Source organism: Orbicella franksi, chromosome 11 (assembly GCF_964199315.1).
Source record: "Orbicella franksi chromosome 11, jaOrbFran1.1, whole genome shotgun sequence".
NCBI lineage: Eukaryota > Metazoa > Cnidaria > Anthozoa > Scleractinia > Merulinidae > Orbicella > Orbicella franksi.
In genome coordinates, this window is record NC_138155.1 from 15347580 (window position 1) to 15356900 (window position 9321).

A 9321-nucleotide genomic window follows, 5' to 3' on the forward strand; every position below is an offset into this window, starting at 1 on the left:
TACAACCAGGTGCATCCTGACGAAGAGATGGTACCCCGCAAGGAGCCCAAGTTCTCAGATTTCTATCAGCCAAGCGAGCAGCAGAAAAAGGGTGAACTTGCGTTCGTGGGTGCTGGGGCGTAGCTCTGGGCTACGCGGCCTTCTGGTTCCTTTAAATTTTCGGCACTCTCTGGGCAGAACATTTTCGTGTTGAAGAAAAAAAGATCATTGTATACCATGGACTCTTTGCAGAAGTCGTGTTACGCTTCCATATTGAAAGCAAACCCAAAAGCAAATGAACTTTAGGGTTTCGAAAGTTTCAAAAATTTCAAAAATTTCAAAGAAACTTGGTGGGGTTTGCAAAAATTATTGGAATTACCTGAGTTAAATCAACTTTATATGAAATGCGCTCCAAAATCAATTGAGTACATTTCGGAAAACCCTGATAAGATTGTCAAAGGCAAAGAAATTGAGTTCTTCGAAAATTTTATTGCTGACACTTACACGGATTACAATTACGAAACTTACATGGACGAAACGATAAGCTTCTTAAAACAAGCCGTGGAAAAGTTGGAAGAAAAAACAGCTGCAGATTGCTGAGACTTTTGGCTCTTGGTGTGGCTCCTTTAAACCTTTTTACACCTTACTTATATGGACGCCAAACTCGCAAAGATATACTACGGCCCCGGGGGCTACTAGAAAGGAATCGCCGCGATCAAAAAATTAGCCGAGGCTGCCAAGGTACCTGAAGAAAGTGCAAAAAAGTGGCTGATCAGGCAAGCGCTCTGGGAGATATACCTCCCCACGCCGAAGCGAATTCCTTGGCCGAAATTCGACATTCCAAAGCCAAACACAGTCCATCAGCGGACCTTCTTTTTCTGCTGCACGACAAGCTCCCTTGCGGTCGCAAAGTTTTCAAATATGCGCTGACGGTTGTCGACATGGCCAGCCGCTACACAGAGGCTGAACCCCTTACTTCGAAAAATTCTGATGAGGTCGCCCAGGCCTTTCAGAAGATTTACAAGCGCTCGCCTCTTTAATGGCCTGAAATGCTGCAGGTTGACCCCGGGCGTGAATTCATGGGCACTGTCACAAAAGTGATTGACAACCACAAAACGTATATCCGGCGCGGGCGCGTTGACATTCACCACGACCAGGCCATTGATGAAAGTTTCAACCGCACCCTTGCGGAGCGCTTGTTCGGCCACAAGTACGCCGTGGAAATGCTTCTCCCTAAGGGCCAGCGGTCCACCGCCTGGGTGAAAAGACTTCCTGAAGTTGTTTTGGCTCTGAACAATGAAGTCACAAGCCTTATCGGCAAGAAACCCGCCGTCGCCATCAAAGAAAAATCTGTTTATGCGAGGCCGTCGACACCTTACACGAGGCCTGTTGGAAAAAACGAAAAAATCCTCCCCTTTCTTGTCCAAGTTCGTTATCTCTACCAGCCCGGTGAGCTTGAAAGTGGCGTGAAAAGAGCCACAGACACAATCTGGTCTTTGAAATTTTTGGGCATTGAAAGATCTTTTTCCAAACCGGATCAATCCGTTCTCTACTATCTGCGCGACAGGCCCAAGCACGGCTTCGTGCGTAAAGAACTGCTCGTTGTCCCTCCAAACACTACTCTCCCTCCAGCTGACGTGAACTAGATGTGATATTCGATTGGTTCGGTGTGTATCCTGTTGGGCAGCACCCACTGCTTGTCGTAATAAGCGCTCAGCCCCAGCTTCTGCTGCTCATAAGTGACCATCTGCCCATCCTGCATCCTGAAACCTCTGTTGGTCGCCATATCCTTACTGCCTTCCAAAGCTTCCTCGAACTGCTGCCATGTGATCTCGTTCTGCTTCTTTGACATCCCCTTCGTGCTAAACCTCTTTTTTTGCCCTCTCCTTCGGCGACGTAATAACACTTCGAGCAGAGCGCAATCATCCGGCTGCCCTCGCACTCAAGCTTGAAGAGACCTGGGGTGCGGCCGCTCCACTTGTCCCAAGACAGCCACTGATTTTTTCCGCCTCGAATTCTTGCTTCAGCTCTGGCCGAACGACGTCCTCGAGCCGCTCGTCCGAGATTGCCGTGTAGTTGCTGTCCGTGTCCATCTGGATCAGCTTGAAATCTCTTCTGTCGACGTACTTGTCGAGAAAGTCGTAGTAGAATTCCAGCATCTGCAGCTTCGCCAGCTGGTAGACAGCGATTCCGATCTGGAACGGCCGCCTGATCGTGATCCGGGGCTTGCGGCTTTCCAGCTCGTAGGCCTCTCCGATCTCGTTGAGGTCTTCAAAATACGCGCTCCACAGCGCTCTGTCGACAACATTCTCGTCTTTCATGTAGATCATGTTCATTTGCCTTGCTGCTGTCCGCGTCTCCTGTCCGGCACGCCTCCGTCACCTGCTCCACGTAACAGGGAAAGATCTTGCCCGGCTCGTACTCGATTGTTCTGGAAACTTTCGTGACAACCGCCCCGTGGTTCACGTACCACAACAGCAGAGGGGGGTACACCAGCAGCCGTTCTGCGGACAGCACCCCCACAAGCTTTCTCCCGTCTCCATGCTGCTGCCCGTTCTCGCCAAGTACTCTTTCATGTGTTCCGGCACAGCTTCAGCGGGAACCTGCTTGTTGTAGAAGAAAGGGCACATCTCCTCAAACATTGGCCGGGAATGCTCTGGGATCTCTATGCTGACTTCGGCAAAGCCGAACCACTCCCCAGCTCTCAACCGGTGAATCAGAACTTCAGCTGCTTCCACTTGGCAGTCATCGTCGTAGTACTTGACCTTCTCCTTCCTGCAAGGCATTTCTCTGAGCATGGTCGAGAGATAGAGAGCACTGGCATTGAAAGCGAGAATCTTTTTGCAAAGACGTGGTTCTTCGAACTGGTGCGCCCTTATCCCTGTGACGCCCGCTTCGTGGTACCTTGTGAAAACCAGGCTCGGTCCGCCAACAACCGCCCCTTTGAGCATTTTGTAAGCCTCTCTGCCAGGGCTATAAAGGTCTGCGCCGCGCTCGATCACCCCACGGAGCAAATAATGAAAACTGATCCCTGGCATGCCCACCAGGTCTTTCAGAATGTCCATTCCCTTTTCGGTTTAAAAGTTTCTCATCTTTTCGAGCGCCTCGAGGCCGGGCTCCACATGAAGATTGTTGTAGTAACACAGCCAGTCTTTGAAGGTGCGCATGCCCTTTTCTTTGAACAGCCGCTGGCACCCCTCCCACTCTTCCCGCGTGAGAACGTAGCCGCCCTTCAGCTTTGAATACCAGGCCTCGTATTTTGGGAGCCCGCGGTAATCCAGCTTTGTGTAGGTGTCGAACCATTCGTAGGGTAACCACGATTTGACTGTCTTGCATCCGTAAGCTTTCACCCATTTGTCATAGCTGGTCCCCGGTCCCAGATAGTTGATGATGTCGAGGAAACGGGCCCCCCTGGTGAGCAAGAACATGACTTTGTTCCCCTTTTTCGTGACCCTGATCTTTTCTTCCTCAGCAAGAACGCTGGCAAAGTAGTTTTTGATCAGACTGAGGTCATAGGTGCCCGAGTTGAACCCCAATATTGGTACCTGGTCGCACCATTCGCGAGTTTTTTCCCACTGCTCTTTCGGCAGCAGGTGCACGTCTTGTGGAATGAACTCCGCACGCACCTGGTCCTGGATCTTTTTCCCGCATCTCTCCAGCTCTTTCATGAACTTTCGGACCAACTCCGTGGGGTCTCTTTCGCAGATGTGGGTGGGCTTTCTTTCGAGGGTGTCGCCAATGCTGACCGAGATCGGGATGTGGGCGTTTTCAATTGTCAATGCTCCTGTTGGCTCTTTTCGGTAGTTTTTGTCACCATACGACTTGAAATCATAAATTATCGCGTGCGGGTACGTTTTCGTTTCCTTCAGGAGTTCCCCCTTCAGATGCCCAACTTCGCAAGACCAGGCCTCGACTACTTCGTAGCCCATCTTTCACAGAAATGCTGTGTGGTTCACAGTGGCTTGGTACAGTTCTTCGGCTGTTTTACCATCATTCAGAATTATTTGTTCTCGATAGCGCGGGTAACATTTACGGCATCCGTGGTAGGGGCAGCCGTGGTATTGGAACACTGTCCTCGTTTTGTGGTTGTACCTGTCAACAGGAGAGGCCTTCATTTTTCCATTTCCCCGCTTTAGCCATCTCTCACCCCCATGCCCACGCATTGCGTGGTGGATGTGTATTCTCCAGTACTTCGCTTCTCACTCCAGCCACAACACCGCTTGAACGGATGGTGAGCCCTTCGGGGGGTACATCACTTTCTTGAAGGCTGTCAGTGGCGCTTCCACTTTTGTCCCAGGGCAATAGATTACTGTTTCCCTTGCAGGTTTGATGGTGGCGTTGCCGATGACAAGATTGTGTGAATCTCTGCCAGCAATGGCTGCATGAATAGGTTTTCGCCAGCTTTGTGATGTCTTTTATCAAGAAAGCATGGCCTTGGTAGACACCTATCGTCAAAATCTTTTTGAGTTTGGGGTTCGGGTTTATTCTGAGATGCCATGCCACTTCACCGTCTAGAAGATGCTCCGGCTCGTAGACATGTATTCCGAGCCAAGATGAGACTGGCAAGCCCTCGTTCAGATGGGCTTCCACCTTGTCCAACTCATCTAGAGACATTTTTCTGAAGTTTGGTGGAATAGCATCAAGTTTGTAGAAACTCTGGGCCAGTCTTCGGGCTTTTTTTGTGCAACGATCTGTGCGCACCCCTCGGTGCACAGCGAGGCACCGCCATAGGCACAGGTTGTCGTTATACACGTCCAAAGATACCATCGACCGGCTATGGGCAGGGTTGCGCAGCCAGTCAGGCAAAGGCCCTGTTCCCACTAACGGCTGCCTGTCAAGCACAACCTTCACGTCAACATTGAAAAAGTTTTCAAAAACCCACTTTGTGTTGGGCCTGTCGACTTTTTCATTGTCGAGACGCAGTTCTTCCTGGCGGATGAACCATTTTTCCGCGTCTTCCAGTTTGTTAAACCACTGTAAGCCCTTGGGGTTCGAGTAGTACACAATAATCGTTCCATCCTCAATGTTGCGCAACTGGTACACGAAAACGTGCCTCAGATAGAATGACGTGCTTACTCTTTCGTGTATCTTTGCCATAAAGTCTGGTGTTAGGTTTCTCCCCAGACCTCTGATGAAGCGCCGTTGAATGAAACGCCGGCCTGTACTCTCTTCCCCTTCTTTCTCTGCGTTATTGAACAGATCCAGAATCTCCTTCTGGTAGTCTGTCACTGTTCGAGTTTTCCGCGCAGGGTAGGGGTCGTACTCCCTCAGAAGTGCTTGCGCTTTTCTCGACTTTCTTTGGCATGGAGGGGCTCTTGGCTGGTAAGGCTTTGGAAGTAGTGGCTTTTGCTGCCGTGCCTGCGTTTCCTGAGAAATTGGTTCTTCTAGCACGTTCTGGACAACCTTGCTTACCGCTGGCACGTTTTCTGCAAGAAGTTGATCGAAATAACGCAAAACCGCGGGATCTATTTTTGCGAGTTCTTCCAGTCTTTCTTGATTGTTGTAAGCCATAGTTCCTTGTGTTATAACCCAAGGTTTCATTTCTCTAACTGATGTGTTTCTTTCAGCTTGAGCAAAACAAGTTCAAAAAATTTTTTCGCTTTTTCACGTTTGCGGATAAGACTTTGTTTTAGCGCGTTACCGCTGCAGGGCTTGCAGAGACAGTAGTCACACAGAAGACCGACTCCGCAAACTCTGCAAGGCTCTGGCATTTTCATTCCTTTCTTCAGCTGGTAGTTGTGCTGCCCACAATACGCCCCGTAACAATGCTTTCTGCAGCTTTCTTTCCGGCCCCACATCAGCCACCCACACTTGTTTGGCGCTCGAGTCATCCCGGCTCGGGTGGTATAACAACGGGCTCACTTGTTTCCAATTGGTGTCCCTGTTGTTGTAAGTAGTATATAGGGGATTAACCAAATACTGTTTCAAAGAGGGAGTTGAATTTCACCGTTTCGCAGCCCCCAGGCTCAACCGGGCCGAGCATGTGAGGGCCAGACTTGATGGTGGGGGCTGCGATAAGGTGAAATAAAGCTCCCTCTGCGAAACGGTATTTGGTTAATCCTCTATATACTACTTCCCAGATACTTACATTTAAAAACAAAAATATCTGAATGGAATAAACTTATGCATAAACCCACAAGTATGCATTGCAGACCAATCTTTGGAAATAGCCAGGAGGAAAAAACACTGACTTGCTTGGATAAGAAATGTACAAAAGAATAAAAATGTCAGCTTACAATGAACATTCCACACATATACATGTAGGTTGTCCATGATTTTCTGTTGTGTCTTGCCCTCTCATGAGTGACCACCTCTCCCTCAATGATCAGTTTTCCAAAATACCAAAAGTTTCCAAATCAAGTCACTATATTTGGAACCTCTCGTAAGCGACTGCAACCACTTGTAGAGCTAAAAGTTTTAAATTTTCTTTTGTTTTCAACCTCCCATAAGTGGCCACTTGACAGATAATAGAGCGGAAACTGGATAATAAGGTGTTGTGACATAATCACATTCCTGGGTACTACAAGAAACGGAAACTTCTCAAAACTTCTCGAAATTGACTTTTTACATGGATAAAAGATTTGGTAAGTCTCTGCAGTTACCATATGCCCTGAATGAGGCAAACGTTTGACTCAGTATGGTCTAAGGTCTCCTAAGCGACCACCTCCCGTACAGACCACCTAGGCTTGACATTTTGGGTGGTTGGTTACAGAAGGTTTCACTGTACAGTGAAACTTCTTTTAAACAGACACCCTCTGTTAAGCGGAAATCTAGCCTAGTCCCGAAATTAACCTCTTAAATTTCCCTTTATAACAAACCCCTATTCAGCAGTCAGTGGGCACTAAAATAAATTGTATTTTGCTAATTTCTACTGTTAAAAACCTCTATGAAGCAGACACCAGACTGAATTGACAATGTGGCATTAGATTACGACCTTGACATAGTTGATTAAGTGGTCTTTTAAATGTAGACATGTTATCATTGCTGTATATTGAAAGGGCATTATTACTAACAAATTAAAGTTGGTAATGAAAGCTGATGAATTTGAACTCTAAAATATCTTCCGGACTATTGACTGGCTTTGAGGATGATTTTGCATGCCTGTTGTGATCATCCAGAGGAAAGGTTTTCTTCTAAAGAAGTGCAATTCAAAAAGTTTTGCCTAGCTGTGAAAACCAGTTGCCTTACTACTGAAAACAGTTACCAGTACTTAATGAATAAATTATAGAAACTTTCTCTAATAAGAGGATGGATACTATATCTTGGCCTCAGAGAGGCTCTTTATGCACAAGCCTGTGATAATTTCATACTTAATGCAATTGACTGTTTGCAGCTTTAAATCAGACTTAATTATTGTTCCTCTATAATCCGTGCACGTACAACTGCAGCACTGTTTGTTATTGCAGTTAATTTAAATTTATTATTGTGATTTCTATACTAGTTCCTTGAAGACCCCCATTGATTTCTCTACTGAGGCATGATTGTACAATGAATCTCCTCTTTTTCATGAATGACATGCAATATAAAAAGCCTGTTAACTGGCTATTAAACAACTTAGATGGACCTCAAAGGAGTGCTTGGGTCACTTGCCATGAAAACACTTTAAATGTGACAAAATATTAGTCCACCCTTCACAATGACCCATATACCTATAACATATCTAATATTTATGCAGATACTTAATTTCATCCCTTTGGTACAGTATTAGAGAGATTTGACTGTCAAGATATCCAAAATACCGGTGTGCTAATTGTGGTACATTATTGTTACATTGCAGTTCTTCAGACTTGACAGTAGCAGTGACAAGAATAAGATAATACCCTTGTCATATCATCCAGTTGGCAACAGCATAAAGTTTAGATTAAGACCAAGTCACGGCTGTTATCCAGCAGAATATGGTTTTTGCATGCGGCTGGAATTCTATGGAAAAGACTTGGGTAAATGAACATTCATTGTTTCAATATTCACTTGTACAGATGTTGTGATTTTTGATCCTAGTTATATTTTTTTATCCATCTTTTTACGTTTAACTTTACCTTACATCAAAACTGTCTGTTATTGGAGTAAATAACTCTAAGTCATGCAGGGTTTTGAATCTTAGCAATACTGCGCGTATAGATTTGAGTCTCACTTCATTAAAATGTATTGCTCCAATGTCAACTTTAATTTGCCTTTATGACTACAAAATGTTGATCTAATAATTTATTATTAGAAAACTACAGGTTAGCAACCAAGTAAGTAAGTAAGTGAGCGATAGATGAGTGCTTTCAAAGTTTGCGCAAGTTTTTGACTCTCACAGTAGCAATTGCTGACCAAAATCATCTTGAATTTCTCTAACTTCCTTATTGTATTCTGCAGCAGTCTTAGAGTATGTGAGTCCGATGTTGTTTAGTAGTTTGATAACTGTGGTTACATTACACTACAGCCGGTGTCATTACTCAAATTTGAATGAGTTGACTCCCAGTAACTTTGATTTTTGGTTTTATTTGTTTTACCTCCACTGAAATTGCCTTTTGTCATTTTACTTTCAGAGTGCAAGACTCCTTTTGGTGTCGAATGGGGATACCAGCATGACAGAGCTCTCGTCAAAAATGAACAGATGACTGCCTCTTCAAATGAAAGTGGCAGTGAACCACACTTTGGACGTTTGTACTACAACTCTAAAGCTTGGTGTCCTCACGACCATTCGATCCAAAACCAATACACTAAAAATCAGCAGTATCTTCAGATAGACTTTATCTTTGCAAGCAAAATCACTGGGGTATCAACCCAAGGATTTGGATCAAGATATGTGGAATCTTACCACTTATACTATGCCTTAGACATCAACATGTTTCATTGCTTTGTTGATGAGAATGGTCAATATAAGGTGAGTGACTTACTGGAATGTTCATGCAGAGGTGATGTTACAACGTGTTGTCTTAGCAGTCAATTAATGCTATATTTCTTTCTTTAAGTCCTACATGTAGTTTAAGGTGGCTCCATAGTGATTTTAATTACAGCATGCATTAATGAAGGACAGCCGTGTTGTTTTAATCCCACTTTAGACTTTGTAAATACTTTTCCAGTCAGTCAGCTCAAGGAGAAGCATTTAATTTAGCAATAGTGTGTGTAAAAAAAAGTCTACATTTGAGTCAAGTGGTCCATCAGGCCAGAGCTTATCCCAGTTTCTGTACCATGCAGAGACCAGGAATATTTCTACTCCCCCCCCCCCCCCCTGGATGGGATGCTATTTCATTGCAGGGTTACCCTAAGCATTAAATTTGCCTGTACCCATTTGTACACCTGGGTGGAGAGAGGCACTGTGGGAGTATAGTGTCTTGCCAAAAACACAGCACAATG

The 9321-nt window shown here is 45.4% G+C and overlaps 1 protein-coding gene across 3 annotated transcripts in view; it reads left to right on the forward strand.

Annotated features, from left to right (window-relative positions):
- The window catches only part of LOC145460650 (neuropilin-2-like), an 80426-nt gene that overhangs the window by 59191 nt on the left and 11914 nt on the right, over positions 1-9321 (forward strand). For all 3 annotated transcript variants that reach the window (XM_081445529.1, XM_081445530.1, XM_081445531.1), the window contains 2 exons: positions 7757-7916; positions 8511-8848. In XM_081445529.1, coding sequence (XP_081301655.1) covers positions 7757-7916; positions 8511-8848 — 498 coding nt within the window. The remainder of the gene's footprint in view (positions 1-7756; positions 7917-8510; positions 8849-9321) is intronic.